This window comes from Phocoena phocoena, chromosome 15 (genome assembly GCF_963924675.1).
Source record: "Phocoena phocoena chromosome 15, mPhoPho1.1, whole genome shotgun sequence".
Lineage (NCBI taxonomy): Eukaryota > Metazoa > Chordata > Mammalia > Artiodactyla > Phocoenidae > Phocoena > Phocoena phocoena.
The window spans coordinates 39,074,921-39,100,261 of NC_089233.1; the positions used below are offsets into that span (position 1 = coordinate 39,074,921).

General features: G+C 39.6%; 1 protein-coding gene across 1 annotated transcript in view; it reads left to right on the top strand.

Moving 5' to 3' along the window:
• Positions 1-25,341, top strand: part of DSTN (destrin, actin depolymerizing factor) — a 36,758-nt gene that overhangs the window by 8,557 nt on the left and 2,860 nt on the right. Inside the window, exon 2 of the mRNA XM_065892650.1 lies at positions 22,632-22,939. Coding sequence (XP_065748722.1) covers positions 22,632-22,939 — 308 coding nt within the window. The remainder of the gene's footprint in view (positions 1-22,631; positions 22,940-25,341) is intronic.

Here is a 25,341-nt window from a genome sequence, read left to right on the forward strand (position 1 = left end):
AGCCTGTTCTCCGCAATGGGAGAGGCCACAACAGTGAGAGGCCCGCGTACTGCAAAAAAAAAAAAAAAAAATTGAGGTTCTTGGAACTTTGAGGAACAACAAATTGATGCAGAAGTATTACAGATCTTTAAAATATCTTCACATCTGATTGTAATAATAATGTATGTTTGTTATATAACATTAAGGAAAATTGAGTTGTAATGACAGTCCTATCCAAAGTGCATTTGGTGCACTTTCTTTCAAGCCATTTTAAACATATGCTCATTCTTTCAATAAATAAGTGTTAGGTACCTTCTGGGAATCAAGTACTGTTGTAGGTTCTAGAGATTCAACAGTGTACAAGACAAAGTCCCTTTTCCTATGGAATATACATTCTCATGGGGGAGACAGGTAAGAAATCAGTAAATAAATAATTGGAGATTGTAATAAGTACTATAATGGAAATAAGGGAGATAGTGAATATCTGGAGAATGTCAATGTAGATTTTTCTCAAACAGTTGAGTTCATCTGTAACAGTTTTATGTCCTTTATTTCTCACATCTCAATGTGACAAGGGTGTCAATCTAATTTAATGGGGAAACGAATAGCGTCTTCAACAAATGATGCTGGGACAGCTGATGTCCACATGAATGAATTTGGATCCCTGCTTCACACTATATACAAAATTTAACTCAAAATGGGTCAGAGACCTAAATATAAGAGCTAAAGCTATAAAACTCCTAGAAGAAAACATAGGCATAAATCTTTGTAAACTTGGATTAGGCAGTATTTTTTTGACAATTTTCGTGGTATTTTTAGGCAGTGACACCAAAAGCACAGGTGCCAAGAGAAAAATTGGACTTTATTAGAATTGAAAACTTTTTTGCATCAAAGAACACCATTGAGAAAGTGGAAAAGACAACCCAGAAAATGGGAGAAAATATTTGCAAATCATATGTCTGACAAGGAACTTGCAGAATATATGAAGAACTCTTACAACTCAACAATAAAAAGACAACTGAATTATATGGGCAAAGGCTTTGAATAGACATTTTTCTAAAGGAAGATACACAGATGGTCAATAAGCTCATGAAAATATGCTCAAAATCATTAGCCACTAGGAAATGCAGATCAAAACATAGTGAGATCCTATTTCATACCCACTAGGATGGCTGTGAAAAAACTAACATGTTGGCAAGGGCATGGGGAAGTTGGAACCCTCCCACATATGTTGCTGGTGGGAATGTAAAATGGTGCAGCCATTTTGGAAAATGGTTTGACATTTCCTTAAGAAGTTAAACTTAGGCGTTACCATATGACCCAGCAGTTTCACTCCTAGTTATATACCCAAGTGAAATGAAAACACATGTCCACATAAAAACTTGTACATGAATGTTCATAGTGTTATTCATAATAGCCTCAAAGTGGAAACAACCCAGATGTCCATCGACTGATGATTGGATAGATAAAATGTAGTATATCTGTACAATGGAGTATTATTTGTCAGTAAAATGAATGATGTACTGATACATGCTATGACATGGATGAACCTTAACACATGTAAAGTGAAAGAAGCCAGTCAGAAAAAGACTGCATGTTGTATGATTCCATTTATATAGAATATCCAGGATTGGCAGATACATAGAGACAGGAAGTAAATTTGTGGTTGGCTAGGTTTGGGGTGGGTAAGAATGGGAAAGAGGAGTGATTGTTCATGAGTACTGGGTTTCTTTTTAAGGTGTTCAGAATGTTCTAAAACTAGTGTGATGGATGCACAAATGTGAATATACTAAAGCCCACTGAATTTACACTTTAAATGGGTCAATTTTATGGTGTGTTAAATATATCTGTAAAAACTATTTAAACTGTAATGGTATTATGCATATACAGTGATGGTACTAAATCATCTTCCTGTTAGATTTTAATCCGTATTGTAAGTAGTGCCCAGTCATCCTTGAGCATAAATCTTTGCCTTCATTGGCATTGTTTGTTCAAAATAGAGTCCTAGGTATGCAGTTACTGAGTCAAAAGTTTGGTGTTTGTGTGTATATATTTCTGATTTTTAAAATTTTCTCATCATAGAAAACTTGGAAAATAGAGGAAACTAGGGAGTAGATAAAGTCACTTATATTCCCACTGTTAGAGATGAAATTTCTTTTCCCTCTGTGTATTTTACTGTACATAAAACTTTATATCTAGCTTATTTTTTCACTTAAACCAAATCATAATTATTTCCCCCATGTCATTAAAAGCTTACCGTAAACATAATTTTAACAGCTGTATCACAAGCTATCCTGTGGATATATTATGATTTTCTTAGTAATTCTTCTGTTTTTATTTGGACTGTCTCATTTTTAGTATTATGCAGATTATTTCCCCAGAATAAATTCCTTGAAGTAGGAATACTAGTTAAAGGGTCAAAGAGTTTAGATTGTTTTAAGGCTCTTGGTAAAAATGGCCAAATTGCTTCCTGAAAGGTAACAGTGAGTAATATCGTTGCCTGTGGTGGAAGATAAATCTGGAAGGGTAGCTTGGTTCAGATAATAAAGGGCCTCTTATGCTGTGTTAATGAATTTGGACTTTTGTGGGTGCTTGGGAATTGGTGAAGATTTTTAATCTTGGGAGTGATAGAAGATTTGAAGAGTAGATGAGAAGGAATAGATTTGAAATACACATTTAAGGAGGAATTTGGTAGGGCTTAGAAACTGAGTGTGACCACGGAACAAATGTAGATCAGTTAACCAACAGCATCAAGTCTGCTTCCTGTCTTCGGTTCACTGACATGCTAGCTCATCCTCCAGAGAAGCCAAGTTGTTAAGCTAAGACAACATCGTTTACCATTAGCTTATGGTGTGTTCAGTATTATCTTTCTCAAAAGGGACTACAGTATTTTTTACATTGTTGCTCTTGAAGTAAAAGCTAAAAGTAATGTATACTTTTTCCATTTAGGATAATTTACATAAAGTAAAATTCACCATTTTTAGTGTAAGTTCTGCAGATTTTGGCCATATACAGTTGTGTAACTACCACCACAATCAAAATATAGAATAGTTCCTTCACTCCAAAAAAGTGCCCATATTAATACCTCCTCCAATCCCCAACAACCACTGATGTTCTTTTTTTAAAAAAAATTTAAATTTAATTTTATTTATACAGCAGGTTCTTATTAGTCATCAATTTTATACACATCAGTGTATACATGTCAATCCCAATCGCCCAATTCAGCACACACACCCCACCCCCGCCGCTTTCCCCCCTTGGTGTCCATACGTTTGTTCTCTACATCTGTGTCTCATTTTCTGCCCTGCAAACTGGTTCATCTGTACCATTTTTCTAGGTTCCACATATATGCGTTAATATACGATATTTGTTTTTCTCTTTCTGACTTACTTCACTCTGTATGACAGTCGCCAGATGCACCCACGTCTCTACAAATGACCCAATTTCGTTCCTTTTTATTGAGTAATATTCCGTTGTGTATATGTACCACATACATCTTCTTTATCCATTCGTCTGTCGATGGGCATTTAGGTTGCTTCCATGACCTGGCTATTGTAAATAGTGCTGCAATGAACATTGGGGTGCATGTGTCTTTTTGAATTATGGTTTTCTCTGGGTATATGCCCAGTAGTGGGATTGCTGGGTCACATGGTAATTCTATTTTCAGTTTTTTAAGGAACCTCCATACTGTTCTCCATAGTAGCTGTATCAATTTACATTCCCACCAACAGTGCAAGAGGGTTCCCTTTTCTCCACACCCTCTCTAGCATTTGTTGTTTGTAGATTTTCTGATGATGCCCATTCTAACTGGTGTGAGGTGATACCTCATTGTAGTTTTGATTTGCATTTCTCTAAAAATTAGTGATGTTGAGCAGCTTTTCATGTGCTTCTTGGCCATTTGTATGTCTTCTTTGGAGAAATGTCTATTTAGATCTTCTGCCCATTTTTGGATTGGGTTCTTTGTTTTTTTAATATTGAGCTGCATGAGCTGTTTATATATTTTGGAGATTAATCCTTTGTCTGTTGATTCGTTTGCAAATATTTTCTCCCATTCTGAAGGTTGTCTTTTTGTCTTGAGTATGGTTTCCTTTGCTGTGCAAAAGCTTTGAAGTTTCATTAGGTTCCATTTGTTTATTTTTGTTTTTATTTCCATTACTCTAGGAGATGGTTCAAAAAAGATCTTGGTGTGATTTATGTCAAAGAGTGTTCTTCCTATGTTTTCCTCTAAGAGTTTTATAGTGTCCGGTCTTACATTTAGGTCTCGAATCCATTTTGAGTTTATTTTTGTGTATGGTGTTACGGAGTGTTCTAATTTCATTCTTTTACATGTAGCTGTCCAGTTTTCCCAACACCACTTATTAAAGAGACTGTCTTTTCTCCATTGTGTATCCTTGCCTCCTTTGTCATAGATTAGTTGACCATAGGTGTGTGGGTTTATCTGTGGGCGCTCTGTCTTGTTCCATTGATCTATGTTTCTGTTTTTGTGCCAGTACCATATTTTCTTGATTACTGTAGCTTTATAGTGTAGTCTGAAGTCAGGGAGTCTGATTCCTCCAGCTCCGTTTTTTTCCCCTCAAGATTGCTTTGGCTATTCGGGGTCTTTTGTGTGTCCATACAAATTTTAAGGTTTTTTGTTCTAGTTCTGTAAAAAATGCCATTGGTAATTTGATAGGGATTGCATTTAATCTGTAGATTGCTTTGGGTGTATAGTCATTTTCACAGTATTGATTCTTCCAGTCCAAGAACATGGTATATCTCTCCATCTGTTGGTATCATCTTGTAATTTCTTTCATCAGTGTCTTATAGTTTTCTGCATACAGGTTTTTAGTCTCCCTAGGTAGGTTTATTCCTAGGTATTTTATTCTTTTTGTTGCAGTGGTGAATGGGATTGTTTCCTTAATTTCTCTTTCAGATTTTTCATCATTAGTGTATAGGAATGCAAGAGAGTTCTGTGCATTAATTTTGTATCCTGCAACTTTACCAAATTCATTGATTAGCTCTAGTAGTTTTCTGATGACATCTTTAGGATTCTGTATGTATAGTGTCATGTCATTTGCAGACAGTGACAGTTTTACTTCTTCTTTTCCAATTTGTATTCTTTTTATTTGTTATTCTTCTCTGATTGCTGTGGCTAGGACTTCCAAAACTATGTTGAGTAATAGTGGTGAGAGTGGACATCCTTGTCTTGTTCCTGATCTTAGAGGAAATGCTTTCAGTTTTTCACCATTGAGAATGATGTTTGCTGTGGGTTTGTCATATATGGCCTTTATTATGTTGAGGTAGGTTCCCTCTATGCCCACTTTCTGGAGAGTTTTTATCATAAATGGGTGCTGAATATTGCCAAAAGCTTTTTCTGCCATCTATTGAGATGATCATATGGTTTTTATTCTTCAATTTGTTAATATGGTGTATCACATTGATTGATTTGTGTATATTGAAGAATCCTTGCATCCCTGGGATAAATCCCACTTGATCATGGTGTACTATCCTTTCAATGTGTTGTTGGATTCGGTTTGCTAGTATTTTGTTGAGGATTTTTGCATCTATATTCATCAATGATATTGTCTGTAATTTTCTTTTTTTGTAGTATCTTTGTCTGGTTTTGGTATCAGGGTGATGGTGGCCTCATAGAATGAGTTTGCGTGTGTTCCTTCCTCCACAATTTTTTGGAAGAGTTTGAGAAGGATGGGTGTTATCTCTTCTCTAAATGTTTGATAGAATTCACCTGTGAAGCCATCTGGTCCTGGACTTTTGTTTGTTGGAAGATTGTTAATCACAGTTTCAATTTCATTACTTGTGATTGGTCTGTTCATATTTTCTATTTCTTCCTGGTTCAGTCTTGGAAGGTTATACCTTTCTAACAATTTGTCCATTTCTTCCAGGTTGTCCACTTTATTGGCATAGAGTTGCTTGTAGTAGTCTCTCAGGATGCTTTGTATTTCTGTGGTGTCTGTTGTAACTTCTCCTGTTTCATTTCTAATTTTATTGATTTCAGTCCTCTCCTCTTTTTCTTGATGAGTCTGGCTAATGGTTTATCAATTTTGTTTATCTTCTCAAAGAACCAGCTTTTAGTTTTATTGATTTTTGCTGTTGTTTTCTTTGTTTCTATTTCATTTATTTCTGCTCTGATCTTTATGATTTCTTTCCTTCTGCTAACTTTGGGTTTTGTTTGTTCTTCTTTCTCTAATTGCTTTAGGTGTAAATTTAGATTGTTTATTTGAGATTTTTCTTGTTTCTTGAGGTAGGCTTGTATAGCTATAAACTTCCCTCTTAGCACTACTTTTGCTGCATCTCATAGGTTTTGGATCATCATGTTTTCATTGTCATTTGTCTCTAGGTATTCTTTTATTTCCTCTTTGATTTCTTCAGTGATCTCTTTGTATTTAGTAACATATTGTTTAGCCTCCATTTGTTTGTGTTTTTTATGTTTTTTTCCCTGTAATTCATATCTAATCTCATAGTGTTGTGGTCAGAAAAGATGCTTGATATGATTTCAGTTTTCTTAAATTTACTGAGGCTTGATTTGTGACCCAAGATGTGATCTATCCTGGAGAATGTTCCGTGTGCACTTGAGAAGGAAGTGTAATCTGTTTTTGGATGGAATGTCCTATAAATATCAATTAAATCTATCTGGTCTATTGTGTCATTTAAAGCTTCTGTTTCCTTATTTATTTTCATTTTGGATGATCTGTCCATTGGTGTAAGTGAGGTGTTAAAAGTCCCCCACTATTATTGTGTTACTGTTGATTTCCTCTTTTATAGCTGTTAGCAGTTGCCTTATGTATTGAGGTGCTCCTGTGTTTGGTGCATATATATTTATAGTTGTTATATCTTCTTGGATTGATCCCTTGATCATTATGTAGTGTCATTCCTTGTCTATTGTAACATTCTTTTTTTTAAAGTCTATTTTATCTGATATGAGTATTGCTACTCCAGCTTTCTTTTGATTTTCATTTGCATGGAATATCTTTTTCCAACCCCTCACTTTCACTCTGAATGTGTCCCTATGTCTGAAGTGGGTCTCTTGTAGACAGCATATATATGGGTCTTGTTTTTGTATCCATTCAGCAAGTCTGTGTCTTTTGGTTGGAACATTTAATCCATTCACATTTAAGGTAATTATCAATATGTATGTTCCTATGACCATTTTCTTAATTGTTTTGGGTTTGTTTTTGTATGTCCTTTTCTTTTGCGTTTCCCACTTAGAGAAGTTCCTTTAGCATTTGTTGTGGAGCTGGTTTGGTGGTGCTGAATTCTCTTAGCTTTTGCTTGTCTGTAAAGCTTTTGATTTCTCCATCAAATCTGAATGAGATCCTTGCCAGGTAGAGTAATCTTGGTTGTAGGTTCTTCCCTTTCATCACTTTCAGTGTATCATGCCACTCCCTTCGGGCTTGTAGAGTTTCTGCTGAGAAATCAGCTGTTAACCTTATGGGAGTTCCCTTGTATGTTATTTGTCGTTTTTCCCTTGCTGCTTTCAGTAAGTTTTCTTTGTCTTTAATGTTTGCCAATTTGATTACTGTGTGTCTGGGCGTGTTTCTCCTTGGGTTTATCCTATATGGGACTCTCTGCACTTCCTGGACTTGGGTGGCTATTTCCTTTCCCATGTTAGGGAAGTTTTCAACTATAATCTCTTGAAATATTTTCTCTGGTCCTTTCTCTCTCTCTCCTCCTTCTGGGACCCCTATAATGCGAATGTTGTTGAGTTTAATGTTGTCCTAGAGGTCTCTTAGGCTGTCTTCATTTCTTTTCATTCTTTTTTCTTTATTCTGTTCCGCAGCAGTGAATTCCACCATTCTGTCCTCCAGGCCACTTACCTGTTCTTCTGCCTCAGTTATTCTGCTATTGATTCCTTGTAGTGTAGTTTTCATTTCAGTTATTGCATTGTTCGTCTCTGTTTGTTTTTAATTCTTCTAGATCTTTGTTAAACATTTCTTGCATCTACTCAATCTTTGCCTCCATTCTTTTTCCGAGATCCTGGATCACTTTTTTTTTTTTTTTCTGTACGTGGGCCTCTCACTGTTGCGGCCTCTCCTGTCGCGGAGCACAGGCTCCGGATGCACAGGCCCAGCGGCCATGGCTCACGAGCTCAGCCGCTCGGCGGCACGTGGGATCCTCCGGGACCGGGGCACGAACCCATGCCCCCTGCATGGGCAGGTGGACTCCCAACCACTGTGCCACCAGGGAAGCCCGCTGGATCATCTTCACTATCATTATTCTGAATTCTTTTTCTGGAAGGTTGCCTATCTCTATTTCATTTAGTTGTTTTTCTGGGGTTTTAGCTTGTTCCTTCATCTGGTACATAGCTCTCTGCCTTTTCATCTTGTCTGTCTTTCTGTGAATGTGGTTTTTGTTCCACAGGCTGCAGGATTGTAGTTCTTCTTGCTTCTTCTGTCTGCCCTCTGGTGGATGAGGCTATCTAAGAGGCTTATGCAAGTTTCCTGATGGGAGGGACTGGTGGTGTGTAGAGCTGACTCACTGATCTGTTCTTTGTCCCTGTAGTTTCTTTCACCTTTGCACGAGTATCATATAAATGGAATTGTGCAGTCATAACCTTTGAGTCTGGGTTCTTTTCACTTAGGATAAGGTATTTGTACATCAGCAGTTTGTTCCTTTTGTTGCAAACAGTATTCCATTCCCCAGTTTAGGAATGTATTCTTTGTTTCCTATCTTAGTGAAAGGTGAGGCAAAATATTGTGGAGATCTTTTTCCCCCTAATATTAATAAGTGCTTGAAACAGTCATTCTCTCCACCTTGGATAAAACTACTAATAGATATATCTTATTATTAAGTAGTGCTTTTTAAATTTTTTGAACTGCAGAATCAAATGGCTATTTAACAGGGGAGGGGATTGCAGAAATTTTGAAATGTGTCAGTTTTGTTTTATGGGATATTGACTTCTTAAAGGTCATACTCTTTGCATATTGAATACTGTATACATTAAATCTCTTATGTAGCATTTATTCTGAAATTAAGTGATGCTTACATATCAGACAGTTTTAGAAATAAAAAGTATATATTTGTGACCTTTAGAACAGAATATTAAGTAGAAAACTTACGTTGATTAAATAAACATTTATTAAACAGCTTCGGTTCCGGGTAGATGGGGGATTGTGTGTATGTGTTAGGCAGAGGGCATTGATAAAGATACCAAGAGTTGAGGTGATGTCTCATGGTGGTTTTGATTGTTTCCCTGATGATTAGTGATGTTGAGCACCTTTTCACGTACTTCTTGGCCATATTTATGTCTTTGGAAAAATGTGTATTCAGAGCCTCTGCTCATTTTTTAATTGAATTTTTTTTGTTGTTACTGAGTTGTATGTGAGTGAGTTCTTCACATATTTTGGATATGTACCTTATCAGATACCTGATTTGCAAACATTTTCTCCCATTCAATAGATTGCCTTTTCATTTTGTTGATGGTTTTCTTTGCTGTGCAGAAGTGTTTTCATTTGATATAGTTCCACTTACTGATTTTTGCTTTTGTTGCTTTTGGTTTTTGGAGTCAGATCCAAAAAATCATCACCAAGACCTATGTCGAAGAGCTTACCATCTGTGTTTTCTTTTAGGAGATTTGCAATTTCATATCTTCATTCAAGTTCTTAATCCATTTTTTGAGTTAATTTCCTTATGCTGTAAGATAGTGGTCCAGTGTCATTCTTCTGTACGTGGCTGTCCACTTTTCCCAAAACCATTTATTAAAAGAGATTGTCCTTTCCCATTGTACAGTTGACCCTTGAATAGCATGGGTTTGAACTGCACAGGTCCACTTAGAGGTGGATTTTTTCAGTAAATATGTGCTGTAGTACTACACGATCCGTGGTTGGTTGAATCCACCAATGCGGAACCATGGACTTGGAGGGCTGACTATAAAATTATATGCAGATTTTCAATTGTGCAGAGAGTCAGTACCCCTAACCCCCAAGGTGTTCAAGGGTCAACTTTTTATTCTTGGCTCCTTTGACATAAATTAATTGACCATATATGCATTAGAATGTCAATTATAAAAAAGACAGAAATAACAAGTGTTGGTGAGGATGTGAAGAAAAGGGAACCCTTGTGCACTATTGGGGGGAATGTAAATTGGTTCAGCCATTATGGAAATCAGTATGAAGATTCCTCGTACTGATTTTTAAATTTAATTAAAAATTAAAGAACTACCGTATGATCCATCAGCTCCACTTCTGGGTATTTTTGCAAAGGAATAAAAGATGTATGCAACCCCTTGTTCATTGCAACATTATTTACAATAGCCAAGGCACAGAAGCAACCTAAGTGTTCATTGATGGATAAGTGAATAAAGAAAATGTGCACACATATATAAATACATAAATGGAATGTTATTTAGCCATAAAAAAGGAGATTTTGCCACTTGCAACAACATGGATGGAGCTTGAAGGCATTAAGCTAAGTGAAATAAGTCAAACAGAGGAAGACAAATACCTTATGATCTCAATTATATGTGGAATCTAAAGAAAAAAACCCAAACTCATAGACAAAGAGAAGAAATTGGTGGTTGCCAGAGGCAGGGTGGTGGGCAAAATGGGTGAAGGTGGTCAAAAGGTACAAACTTCTATTATAAAATAAATAAGTTCTGGGGATGTGATGTACAGCATGGTGACTATAATATTGTAATAGTACTTATTATATATTTGAAAGTTGCTAAAAGAGTAGATCTTAAAAGTTCTCATCACAAGAAGGAAAATTGTAACGACGTGTGGTGATGGATGCTAACTAGACTTATTATGGTGATCATCTCACAGTGTATACAAATACTGAATCATTATGTTGTACACTTGAAACAACAGGTATGTTGTTGTGACCTAACAATGCTGTGTCAGTTATAGCTCAAAAAAAATGTCTTTCAGTTTCATCATCATCGCAAGTACATTCATGGTTCCGTGATGTGATATGCAGTGAGTTGTCCTTATAAAATCAAATGATGTAAAAATTTTCCTTCTTTACAAGTTGTTTTTGTCAATTAGTTATGAGGAATCTAAAAGATAAACATTATAAGTATATGCAAACAGTATGTCAGAGGTCTGAAGTTCTGTATCTTTAGGAAAAAGAAAATAATAGCAGGTCTGATCAGGACCAAAATATTCTGTGGAGATCAATAAAAATTGCTTAGAAGTTTTTCGCTTTGTTTCTTTCAGAAAACCCTAAAGTTTTGAGATGTAGTATTTTCCTTGGTGTAAACTGAAGAATTGTACCATAAAGAATGGGGAAAAAATACAACATTTCATAAAAATTTTAAGGGATAATCATTTTTCAAAATCTTATAAAGTAGGTGATATTTCTTAGGTAGAATAGGGTTGGAGAAAAAATGATACTGTTAGTTCTTGCCCTTAAGGAGCACAGTCTAGAGAATGAGACACCCAATAGAAAGTTCATCACAGTCGTTGATGATTCTGTGATGGAAATAATCGTCCTCTGTGTTAGCGTGTATGGTGGTTGAGAGGCCAAGTAAGCATTTCCTTCCCAGAGGGGAGGCCTGAGCTGAGCCCTGAAGGACTTGGCCGGCGGCAGAGGAGGAAGGTGAACTATCACTAGAGAATGTGGTGTATTCAGGGAATCCCAGAGGTCGTGTATGACTGGAATTACGGGGTGCACGTCAGGGAGAAGTGGGAAAGGAAGCTGGAAAGATAGGGCATAAAATGCTTGGCATGGATTTTATCCTGAAGGAAATTGGGCACTTGAAAGAAAACAGGAAAGACCTAGGACTTTTTGCCAGTGTGCTTCTATCCCTTGGTTACTCGGACCCCCTCCCATTTTTCTATCTAGATTTGAGGCGGGTGGGGGGAGAAATGGGGGCTGTTACTTTCTCCGTCAGGTTTATGGAACTCCTTATTGTTCCTGCCCTGCCTTTCTGACTCCCTGCCTCAGCCTCCCAGCAGGTGGGGAACCTGTTACACCTAGTAAGACTGTCTGTAAATAAGATTGCATACAATTTGAGTGAGAGAGATGATGTTTAGCAACTGGGCCTTTATTCTATGTAATCTACTTTGGCTGTTGAGATGATTTTTCTGTAAGTTTTTTTTCTTTTGGTGGTGGTTTTTTTTCTGTGGGTGGTGGTTCCTAGAATTTAGGTTATTGAATGAGTTTTTTTCCTTACTAAGTAAGGTGTAACCATAAAATGGTTCTCGTGGAACTCTAAACATTAACATGCAGCTAGTAGAGAGTTGCTGTTTGGTCTACATAGGCTGTCTCAAGGACATTGTCTGTACTTTGCTATGGGGTGAATGAAGGACTTCTACAAGTGGAAATTGGCTGTAAATTTAACAGTTTAGTCACCCTGGCTTTGGGGGATGAGCTAGTGTATCAGGGCAGAGGGTTAACTTGGAACATTTTCTGGCTCGCTGCTGGCCTGTGTAGTGACTGCGCAAACGACAGAACGGCGCTTCCCTCGGTGGCGCAGCCCCAGGAGGCAGGCAGATGGCGCTGCTGCCAGCTTCGCAGCCCTGCAGAGGCGCCTCTCGGCTAGTGGAGCAGGGGCTTAATTTAGCTCTTTCTTGGCCCCCTTGGCCAGGCACGGTCTAGAAAACTGTACTCAGCAGCTGTGGACATTTTGGGCTTATCAAGGGATGGAGGGTTTGCCGTGTGCTTGCCTGACTGATCTTTACTTACTGGGCAGGGACAGACTGTAAGGCAGAGCCTGTTAGCTCGCCCCACAGCAGGCCCCAGTTTTCATCCTTGTGACCTTTGCTTCACACCTGTAGCTGGTAGTTGTGCGGAGGATAATGGTAAGAGGTGGTGTGACTCAATCTTGACTGTTAAAGAAGACCGTTCTCATCCTTTGTGTTCTTCATATCTTTGCTGTTCATCCATTTAATAGTCACGGGAGAAAGGAGAGAGATACATCAAATGTCAGTATGTTTTTGTTTTTGTTTTTGTTTTTTTTTTGCGGTACATGGGCCTCTCACCATTGCGGCCTCTCCCGTCGCGGAGCACAGGCTCCGGACGTGCAGGCCCAGCGGCCATGGCTCACAGGCCCAGCCGCTCCGCGACACGCGGGATCCTCCCGCACCGGGGCACGAACCCACATCCCCTGCATCGGCAGGCGGACTCCCAACCACTGCGCCACCAGGGAAGCCCTGTCAGTATGTTTTTTAAATCTGTAGTTGTGGTCGTCAGAGAACAGGTAGAAATTACTGTTTCAAAAATTTTAAGCTGTCTGGTTGTTTTGACTCTTTCAAATTAACACTCAGAATATCCCCGTGCCAAAAAAAGAGTCTTTATCCCCCCAAGATTGCTTCCTTACCTCCAGAAATAGTTGGCCATAATTATTACAGTAAACTGGAGTTGAAATCCTTGCCCTTGGGGGCATTATTTTACTGCCTAGTATAGTAACGGTGGTTCCTGAGGACAGGAGGCATCCATAACGCTAAATAGTATAGTGTTTTTCCAAGGTAGAAAACGATGTAATATGTTTTATAGATTTGTCTACCCAATATATACTATTTTGGTACATATTGAGTTAATTTTATGTGTTATTTTATGTTAAACTATTTAAAATCCTCAGTTGCATTAGCCATATTTCATGTGCTCAGTAGCCATGTGTGGTAGTGGCTGCCATATTGGACAGTGCAGACAGAGAACATTTGTATCATCACAGAAAGTTCTGTCTGTTTTTCAGCACAGCTTCAAGGTGGTGTTGGAGGTGGAGTGTCTTAGCATCATTTGCATATGGCTACCTATTTTCCTGTTTTCAGTATGATAACTAAGCCAGAAAGACATACTGTTTACCTCCTCCAGAGAATAACCTCCAGTATTCCAGGGAGTGGGGTGGCGGCAGAGTGGAGTTCAGGAGGGGATCTAGAGACCTAAATGCTTCTCAGACTAATTTCATTCATTCTTATTTGAACTCTCAGTGGCTTTTTGGTAGGGAGGTAAATTAAATGTATGTATTCTGCCTCCCATCTTGACACAGGATCTGTGAGGTTCTTAAATCTTACATGTAAAAATGTCCCTGAAGTACTTGTCACTCTCATTTTATTTGTTGTGTGAACATTATTGCTCAGAGGCACCAGTTGTAGTAGCCAAAAGCCTAAATGTTCTGTAGTCAGTAATTTTCTGATTCTCTTGGCCCTTGTGCAAGGCATGGTGTAAATAAAGGATAATTGTGAACCCATTTTTAAACTCCCCAACTCCTTTGATTAGCAGTTATGGTGGGTGGTTTAAGAGTTGGTAGGTTGAGAAAGGACCTAATTAATGCCATTTTTTTCTGCCAGGTGTTTGTAAATTTGAAACTGTATTTGTCTGCTATGCAGTATTCTTTCAAATGTTTCAGACGCTCAGCTTAGAAAAATAATTTTTTAAAAATTAATAATTTTCTGAGACAAAACAATAACTTTCATTCCTGTTTTCTCCAATGAGGATTGGGTTAAGTGTAGTTGGCATCAGTTGTGGAGCCAGCAGGCGTCCTACCTGAGTTTGGTAGTATAGACATAGACCACTGTTTCTGAAGTTTTGTTGAAAGGTAGGCTGCTGTAAGCCATCACATTTCGTTTTTGGCCTGGTTCTGTTGTCTACAATAATTGAATCAGAAAACTTGAGCTTCTTTCAAAGATTACCACCCTTACTCTAGAAGTGGAGAGAGTTGATGTTTTAACTTTAAAATACCCAGTGTTTCATAGTCTTTTACTTCCCCCTCTGTTTGTGAGTAGTAACTTTATTTAAAGAAGCGTACACTGGGTGAATGTTGAATATAAAGACAGTGCCTCCGTGTACATTATGCATTTAATCTCTGAATCAGTGTTTTACACAAGCTCTGCCAGAGGAGACTCAGGTTTGAGATCCATTATGCTTCAGGTACAAGTTAAAACTGGTAGTCACGTGAGATAAAATAAGTGAAGAATCATTTAACAGCAGCTATTTTAACATGGGGGTGGAGTTCTGAAAGCAACTGTTATTCTCCAGTGGTCACTGGTACAGAACAGAGAGAAACTGAAGTCGTGGATAACATATCTTTTTAAGGTAATCACAAGGCTCTTGTAACAGCAATCTATTTTTGCTCTCAAGATTTTCTTTCCCAACAGTGCAGCAGATTTTGGTCCTATTTCAAAGTATCCTTTAATGGTCTTTATTGTTAAAACTTTGCAGTTGAATATAAATAACTCTTTAGAAATAAATTTAAAATTGCAACTGAATTTGGTTTTGCTTTAAAAAATAAACTTTGGATTTCTTGACAGCTGAGCAGTTAAAATGTTAATAATTAACATTTTAGAGGAAAACTGAGACTTATGGGAGAGGATCTTTTCTATTAGGTAAAAAACACAGTGAACAAATGATTCTGAATATTAGTGTTACAGCTGTTTCTAAGAGATTCATTGAAATGTGATAACGAATCCACAGAATTTAATACTCACAGGAATTCTTAACCATCATGAGAGATGAACTGTATTTCAATATAATTGGTTTCTTTTTTAATGCTGTATCTTTTATTTTGATTGAAATACCATGTTGAGAAAGGACCCATAGGCTTTACCGGGAGTCTGTGGCTCAAAAAATGCTTTGACTTTGGGCCTATTAGTTTTAATAACGTACTCTATCACTACTGCTTCATTATAAAAGTTAAACTTGTAGGCAAAGAAGTAAAATAGCAATGAGCTAAGATTTTAATGTTTCTTGAAATTTTAGAGCAACAGTTTTAGTGATTATCACCTGGAGCTGATTGGAAATGCAGAGTCTCAGACTCTACCCCAGATATTCTGAATCGGAATCTGCAAAACCTGCATTTTAACAGGATCCCCAGGTGATCCTACTGACCGGGTGCATGCCCCTAAGTAAATCAGTTGAAGGAACTCCTTTACTCAGGAGATGTTAAATGACACGCCCGAGGTGACACAGCTGGTTAGTGGGGAAGCTTGGGTGGAGCTGTTGCTCTCATAATTCTGGTGCTTTAATATCAAGTTATCTGCTTTTGGCCTCTAAAAAGTTAATAAACTGTAGTTACTTAAGGAGTAGTTTATCTTTTTTCCATCCCACTAGTCCGTACCCCAGGCTTTCCCGTTCACCCCCCAGAGTCAAAGTGGAAGAAGAGCCCTGCTGGTGCCCGTGAGCCCATGGAGGGGCAGTGGCAGAGGCGCCGGGCTGGAGGAGTGGTGTCCCCTGCCTTCCCAGTCTGCCCTCGCGGTTTTATTTTAGTCCAGCTTTATAAAAATCATTATCAAGAGTCTAGGCACCAGTTGTTTAATCTTCCGTATCAAGTGTATTCCAAGTATATACTAAGTAAATCAAGGTCTAACAAATTCAAGCATATTTTATTCATTACATTGAGCCTACGGTACATGTTGCCTCGTGCATGTTTTAAATTACTTTCAAGGGCAAAAGTTAGTATTACAGTGTTACTAGGCGTAAAGAAGTCGTACTTGTTTAACATCGAAGCCCCTAAAGCCACCGCAGTGGGAAGATGAGAGAAAATGAGCATTTGGTGATATCAGTCAGCCTCCTGGTCACTGACCTGAACACTTGATTCTGTCTGCTTCCTCGCTGTCTTCCCTTCCCAGCCAGCGGCTGTGGAGCACAGGGGATGTCCTCACCACCTCCTCCTTGTACTGTGCCTGCTATGCTGGTGGAGGCCTCATGGCCCCGGCCTTGCTGACCGCAGTGGCCTTTAGGTTGTCTCCTTGCCCCAGTCTCCTCCTGTCCTGGCTCTCTCATGCATGGCTTCGTGTATTTTCCAAAAAATACCCAGTGCCTCCAGACTCCTGGGCCTGCCGTTGGTGGCTTCTCCCCCGAACCCAGTCCACATCCTGGTTTCCTCCTCTGATACTGGAGGAACCGCGTTCTGTTTGTCAGGAACTGTCTTTTCATCCTTTCAGCCCCCTAATTCTGGAGTGCTTTAAGTCACCTTCCAGATGAAACTCTCCTTGATTTACCCGCGTCCCCTCCCTGCCCCCAGTTTGATCTCTACCTTCTTTAAATGCCCTTCTGTTGGAGTTTATCAAGGAATAATGAATGTTTTACCAAGTATTGAAGCACTATATGTGCTCTTTATCTTCTCCACTAATCAGTACACTTCCTTGAGGGTCTGATTTATCCTTGATTTCCTCAAGGGAACACAAAAATGAACAAGACAGACATATAGTCTTAAGGAGCTTACTGCCCCTTTGGGGAGACAGTCAAGTAATCTTGAAGGTAGGACATCGAGGCTGTAGTAAGTGCTATGGGCTAGAGGCATATGATCTCATGGAAGCGCGTGATAGTGGTTTTGGCCCAAACAACTTGTTTTCCAAGTGAAAATTGATCTGAGGTGTAAAGAGTGAATGAGGCACAGTGAGCAGAGGCCCCGAGCCGTGAGGGAGCCTGAATGCAGACAACTGACAGAAGGCCGGTAGTGAGCTTCCTGAACTTCCGAGCACGGGTGCTGTAAGGTAGGGCTGCAGAGGTGGGCGGATCACGCCTGCGCAGATCAGTGGAAAGCCGCCACTGAAGTGTTTTACGCACGGTGATGATGGTATTCCTGTTCCAGATCTGTGGCTGCAGTGCACTGGATGAATTGGGGGGAGTGGAGGTGATCACAGGGTGCGTGAGCAGTCTGTTGTGTTTGGGATAACAAACGCCAAATATCAGTGGCCTAATAATAGAGTAAAGGTTTATCTCTGTCGTGCAGTGCAGTGGGGTTGGGCAGCCCTCTTCTGTCTTGAGGTGTGTCTGCCAGGGTCATCTTTGCAGGGGAAGGCAGAGCTTGAAGATCAGCTTTAAAGGGCCAGGCCTGGCGGTGCTTCCTGTCATGGTGCCCACCTCTCACCGAGCAGGGCTCAGTCTTGTGGCCCCAGCTGAGCTTGCGAGGAAGGCTGGAGAACGTGGTCTTCCTGGGTGCACGCATGTCCTCGTCTCCCTCCCCTGCAGTGACTTGAGAGGTTACTGGCACAGTTACGGTAATAGGCAGTGGTAGCTTGGGATGGGAGAATGGCAACAGAAATGGGGAGAAATGAATATCTTGGAGAAAAACTTGGAAATTCAAAGGGCTAAGTGAGGTGAGGGTAGAGGATTGTTGAGGATGTCTCTTAGGTTTGGCGCTTATATGAAACTGGGATGCTGGTGTGTACTGGGAAAGGAGACCAACCTGTATCAGATTTTGGACATGCTGAGCATCAGATCCCTTTGAAACATCCAGCTGCAGATGTTAGATAGGCAATCGGGTGTAAAGACTGTGAGTTCAGAAAGGCAGAAATCTGAACGACGTGCGAGTCATTTGGATTAGGTGATGGAAACCTCGAGCGTGGATACCTCAGGAGAATGCGGAGTCCTTCCTTTCCACCAACACCGCCATCAGCATCTGCTTTCTGCCGGATTGCTCAACCGTTGCCTCTCTGACCTCACTGAACCTGTGGGGTCCTCGGATCCCTTTGCTGGTCCTTAGGGGATTCCCTTTGGAACTCCCCATCATAGCTATTCTAAACCTTTACCCTTCCTCTTCCTATTTTAGAGGAATAAAGGCATAGTCTTTCCTGAGACTGACTCCTGCATCTGTGCCCTGCATCTCATCAGTCTCATTAGGATTCTGACTGTTGTTTGAGTGGTTAAGTATCCTCTGGAGCCAAATCGCCTGAGTTCAAACCTCAGTTCTTCTGTCAGTTTCTGTGTGACCCTGGCCAAGTTACTTAATCTTTCTATGCCTCAATTTCCCCATCTGTAGGATGCAAACAGTAATGGTAGCTAGCTCATAGAATGGTGATTTAGAAGTGTGTGACAATAGAATTACTCAATATTAGTATTTTTTTCTTTAGGGTTTGGCTTTCTTTCTCTTGTTCCTTCAAGCTCTTAAACTGTTAGTGTGGCCGCATCTCCCCAGTGGAAGACAACTTACATGCATTGGAAGTCAGCGTTCAGTCCTCCCCTTCCCTTCGCCATCAGCCATCCTGTCTGCTGTACCTCAGTTCCCTGTGCATCCCCAGCCCACTGCCCTGGATTCCTGCCCATCCCTCTGTCTCCTGAAATGCTCAGAGGCCCAGTCGTCAAGCCCAGTGGTCCGTTTCCAGTCATTCTCGAACTTTACAGTTTCTGGTATTGCTGACCTCCCTTCTGGAAATATTTTCTCTTGGCTTCCAGGATGGTCTTTTCCCCCTAATTACTTTTTCTTCTTAGCCTTCTGATAATTTCTTCTTAATTCCATTGACTTGTTTCTCTTTTGCTACTTAATGTTGATATGCCTCCGTGGTATTGACTTTGGTCCAAAATACCGATTAAGTGGAGCCTTCCTATTAGATTTGTGCTGTTTCCAGTTACTAACTGGTCATCTCCACCTAGATGTCTTGCACATTCTTCAAGATTAACGTGTTAAACTGTGCCCATCCTCCCCTGTCTGTTTATCCATCAGTCTTTCTAGTCACCAGTCTGGAGAATCCATCCAGGGTCGTCTTTGATGCTCTTCCTTACTGTTTCTCTCAGCTGTATTGGCTCTGCTTTGAAATGTCCTTGGATTTGTTTTTGTTTTCAGCAGCACTGCTGTAGTTCAGAGCTTTCTCTGGATATTGGCAGTTGCCTCAGAAGTGGTCTTCCTGCTTCCAGTGTCTTTGCCAGTTTCTCCTTCACAGTCTTTGGTGTTAGTTTCCTCAAGCATAAATGTCTCTAGTATTCCCCTCATCAGAAACCTCCATATTCCTCATTCCAGATAGAAAAAAGCCAAAATTCTTCCTTACTGAGGCTTTTAAGGTGCCTGTAAGTTACAGCCAGATTTGAGGGAGGTTAGTTGCATTATGATTGCAGGATACACATTTACTTTCTGTTTTCAATTACTGATACATAATTAATTTAATTTCCAAGTTGGAATTGAGTGTTGTTTGAAATACTTCACTTAGATATTGACAGATACATTCAAATATTAATTGGTTGGATTCAAGGCTTCAAATGTTTCCTTCATGCTTTTAAAGATGGATTAGTCAAATGTGATTTACAAATCACCAGTTATGGACTAGGGAGTTAGAGGAATTAGGGTCTGTTTCTAATTCCTTGTTAATTTTTGTCACTTTGAACATTTTATTCATCTCTATTCAAAAAATCAAAATAAAGATTCTTAACTTGCTTTCCATAGATGAACTGTGAAGATCAGAGCAATACTACTCCTAAAGCAGTAAAAGGTTTAAGGTAGTATTTTTTAAAAATGGGAAAGCGGTAAGATTGTGTAACTTTGGAGGTAGTTTTCTAGCCTTAATTTTCTATATATTCCTCTTTGTTAGAGTAAAATGTTCATTTAGGATTAGATTAGGTAGGATTGAAGTGGATTATGATTAGATGTAGATTAGATTAGATGGGATTGAGGTGAGCTCTTTTAATCAATGAGATGATTAAGTGGCCCAGTTACCTTAATACTAAGTAACTGCTAGAATCTTTGTGTATTTTAACCTCCAGAATTCTTACATGGATTTTTTTTTTTTTTTTTGCGGTACGCGGGCCTCTCACTGTTGCGGCCTCTCCCGTTGCGGAGCACAGGCTCTGGACGCGCAGGCTCAGCGGCCATGGTTCACGGGCCTAGCCGCTCCGCGGCATGTGGGATCTTCCCAGACCGGGGCACGAACCCGCGTCCCCTGCATCGGCAGGCGGACTCCCAACCACTGCGCCACAAGGGAAGCCCCTTACATGCCTTTTTAAGTAACAACTTTATTGAGATATAATTCACATATCATAAAGTACAGTTTGCTGATTTTCAGTATGTTTCCAGAGTTATGCATCCATCACCACTGTCAAATTCCAGAACATTCCATCACTCCAAAAAGATGCCCGTCCCACTAGTAGTCACTCTGCATTCCCTCTCCCCTTTGCCACTGGAAACCACTAATCTGCTTCCTGTCCATGGATTTGACTGTTTTCAACATTTCAGGGAATAGAGTTGTGAGCAAGGTGGCCTCGTATGTCTGGGCCTTTACTTAGCATGGTGCTTTTCAAGGTTCATGTGTCGTGTAGTGGGTATCAGCACCTCATTCTGTTATGGATGAATAATATTCCATTGTATGGATATGCCACATTTTATTTATTCATCAGCTGATAAACATTGGATTCTTTCTACTTTTTGGCGGTTAGAAATAATGCTGCTATGAACTTTCACGCACAGGTTTTTGTATGGACATATGTTTTCATTTCTCCTGTGTCTACGCTGAGGAGTGGTGTTGCTGTGTGTTAACTCCACGTTTAATGTTTTGAGGAGCTGCAAGATGGTTTCCTGAAGCGGCTGCACCATTGTTGTAGTTCTTTCAGCAACATTTAAGGGCCCTAGTTTCTCAACAGCCTCACCAACATTAGTTTCTGTCCACAGCCATCCCGGTGGGTGTGAAGTAGTTTTTCATTGTGGTGTTGATGTGCACTTACCTAATGACTAATGGTGCTGAGCGTTTTTTCCAAGTGCTTCTTGACCGTTTTTTTAAAATCTTCTTTGGATAAATGTCTATTCAAATTGCTTGCCCATTTTTAAATTGGGTTGTCTTTTATTGTTGTTATAAGGTTTCTTTATATATTCTGGATACAAGTTTCTTATTGGATATACGATTTGCAAATATTTTTTCCTAGTGTGCAGGTTATTTTTTCATCTCACACGCATTTATATTTAATCAAATGGTGTGATGTTAATTTTGGGTATCATTAACATTTTGGCATTGTTTAGTATTTAAATTCTGTTAAGTTTATAATTCTTGCTTTAGAAAAGCTAACATGCAAACCAAAGTAGTTAATGAAGCATAAAAAATTATAAAGTTAATGGAAATGGCACATTCCTTAAAGAAGTTGAAAAGATCAAAAAGTGATTTTAGATATTTGGTTATCAAGATCTTATGTAACCACTTCTTCATTTTGGAATAGCAAGTATAACATGGTAAAAGGTTATTTTCTGTAGTCAGTATAATCCTAAATTAAGCTATCTTCTTCGTTATAGCAGTAAATATTTATTTTTAATCGAGATATAATCGACATATAACATTATGTAAGCTTAGGGTTTACAAGGTGCTGATTTTTGATTCATTTATATATTGCAATATGATTACCACCGTAGGTTAGCTAACACTTCTATTACATCACATAATTATCATTTCTTTTGTGGTGGGAACGATTAAGATCTAGTCTCCTAGCAATCTCATTTATTCTAATTTTAATTTAAAACTTGGAGATTTTATAAATGAAATTTTACAGGTATGTGACTGATACGTTACTGGATATTAATCATATAATTTTGACATGTTAGTAGAACAAAGATCTTTCTTTTATTAGTGAAGTATGTGCTGTAGGAGTGGAATTTTCCCAACCCAGCCACTCTGACCATCTATTATTCGTTACGAAAAGAATTTCGGGTATTATTAACACCCAAACTGGGGAGATGACTGCCCCAGTCAGGGCTCTGAGCAACCTGTATAAGAAGAAACTAATTCAGCACCCCAGGAAGCACTGTTTGCTAGGTTTCAGGGTTGGAGGAGCTGCTGTAGCTGAATCTTCCCTTACTCCCGCATAATAGTGATGAATGGCTTAGATATGTAATCTTTTTAAAAGTTTAATGACTGAAATTAGTGTTTGCAGCTCAAATTTTCTAGTCTTCCTATTAGATGGTAAATATACCTAAAAAAATTTAAGTGTATGCCAGTCTATGAACCAAAAGTTACGTAGTGTTTTGTATTTGGCATGATAAAAACTGTAAGCCTCCTTATGATTTTTTCCCCTTCTCATTCTAGGCCTCAGGAGTGCAAGTTGCTGATGAAGTATGTCGCATTTTTTATGACATGAAAGTTCGGAAGTGCTCCACACCAGAAGAAATCAAGAAAAGAAAGAAAGCTGTCATTTTTTGTCTCAGTGCAGACAAAAAGTGCATCATTGTAGAAGAAGGCAAAGAGATCTTGGTTGGAGATATCGGTGTAACCATAACGGATCCTTTCAAGCATTTTGTGGGAATGCTTCCTGAAAAAGATTGTCGCTATGCTTTGTATGATGCAAGCTTCGAAACAAAGGAATCCAGAAAAGAGGAGTTGATGTTTTTTTTGTGGTAAGCATTGTTAGAAATATTGAACCTTTGTAAATCTCAGAGTTAATCTCTTATTGTCAGTTTAGCACCTCACCAGATTCTTCTCCAACACGCCCTGCCAGGAACCAGCCTCCCGCTTCACTTGTGCCTCTGTGGCCTTTGAAGCTGGTGCTGGCGTGGCCTGCACCTGGGATTTGCTCTGCATTCACACTGTCCAGTAGGGTAGCTACTAGCCTCTTGGGGCTGTTGAAATTAAAGTCTGAAGTTCAGTTTCTCAGTTGAATCACCACATTTCAAATGCTCAGTAGCCACATGTGACTAGTGGCCACCTTTTTAGGTAGCACAGCACCGATACAGAACATTTCCTTCGCTGCAGAAAGCTCTATTTATTGGACAGCGTTGTTGTAAATAGTGAAACTGTGCTATAAAGTGATTTACATGGCCTTAAAAGGCTGTTTAAATTAGTTATTCTGGTCTTTTCAAGTAAGTTCATATTTGAGATTAAGCTTGATTTAAAAGTCACCCTATATTCCTCATTTAATTGGATTGTATGTAGAATATTCCTTGGTATGGAATTCTTACACAGCGAGAATCTTCTCTGGCTTCCAAGGGGAAGGGGGAAGTGGTAACGGCCTCTGATTTGGGGGGCGTGAGTGTCCTCTGGACTCTGGCCTGAGCCCGGCAAGGCAAGGAGGGGCTTAACTCTCAGCTGTGTGCCACCAACAACGTGGGACCATGGGGCTGGGAAGTCAAAAGAGTTCAGGTCTCAGGGAATGTAACCCTAGGCCACGGCTCAGTCCCTTGCAGCCCTGGCTGCACCTGGTGAGGTCAGATGCACGTATTGGGCGCCCACTGTGGAAGGAGCCTGGCAGCCACAGACACAAGTGCATAAAGATAGTAGTGAGACTTAAAACCGAGCATGTTGAATGAAGGCGCATCCTTTAAACTTTTATTTCTGCTACATGCCAGGCATTGTGTTAGGGCTGGGAAAATAGCTGTGAAAAAACCAGCTAAAGCCCTGGCTCTTCTGGGCTTTACTCTTTGAGTGGCAGGTATGGCAGGTAAAGGTTTAAGCTTTTAAACTGGTTAATATTTCCTTCATTTGCACTATTTTTTATCCTGGATTTTTATCCTTTTTTTTTCTACTATGAAAATGATACATCCTTATTAAAGAACATTTGGAAAATAAAAGTAGAATGAAGAAGAGAAGATTCAGTGTTAGTGCAGTGTTTTATTTTTGCATTATTACTTTTTAAAAGAAAGATAAAACCTTATAGGAGTTTTCCATAACAAGCTCTGTTTAGGGCCCAGGGAACGGCTCTTACTTCAAGTATTTTGAAGATCTGTTTAGAGTAAAATCAGAACAGCTTAAGCTTTTTTTGTCCCTGACCTATTTTGCATAAGAAAAGCACCCACTTAATTTTGTAGCTGGTGCATCTGAGGTCCTCGTTGTGGCTTTGCCTCCCTCCTTGGACCTCAGAGTTGTGAGGAATATGCGCTGAGAGACCGAGAAACTGCCCTTCGCCTTGTTCCCAAGAATAGACTCAGCCCGCTGTGTGGGCGGCAGACTAGGTGAGGGCCCCACCGGGCCACGGTGTTCATGACTGTGGAACATCCTGGAAATATGGCAGCTAAATGGAATCGTGGTGGTGTGGAGTGCAGGCAGGCCTGAGGTTTGGTGTATAGTGAGAGATGATGCATTCGTAGATGTGCAGTTTGAGTAGATGAGATGTTTCTGTGCATTGTTAGTATTTCTCTTACTTTCAACGTTGCAGGTAAAGAACATGGTAAAGGTTATGCTGTGCTTCCAGTATTCGTTCAAGAGGGGGAGGCACTAAAAATTTTGTAGATATAAGATAATAGTTATATTAACAATTAAGACATAATGATTGCTGAATTACCATTAAGCTTAGAAAAAGAAATCCTTGTGACGTGTTTTATTATGTTAGACTGAGATGGACAACGAGTGCCTGAGGTCAGAACTTGCTGCTGGAACAGATGTGAATGAGGGGACCGGGTGGGCAGGGGCAGTAAGGGGACTTGGACTTTATATACATTCTTTTCCAGAAAACAACCTGAAGCAAAAATTGCTAGCATCTCTTAATTCTGGGTGGCAGATACTTGACTTACAGATTATTCTCTGTACTTTTCTGTATTTTGAAACTTTTCCACCAGAAAGTATTAAAAACCTCATACAAAGGTGGTGGTTATTAGCCTGAACTCAAGCCTTTATTTTTTTTATTTTTATTTTTTTTTGTGGTACGCGGGCCTCTCACTGTTGTGGCCTCTCCCGCTGCATAGCACAGGCTCCGGACGCACAGGCTCAGCGGCCATGGCTCACGGGCCCAGCTGCTCCGCGGCACGTGGGATCCTCCCGGACCGGGGCAAGAACCCGTGTCCCCTGCATCGGCAGGCAGACTCCC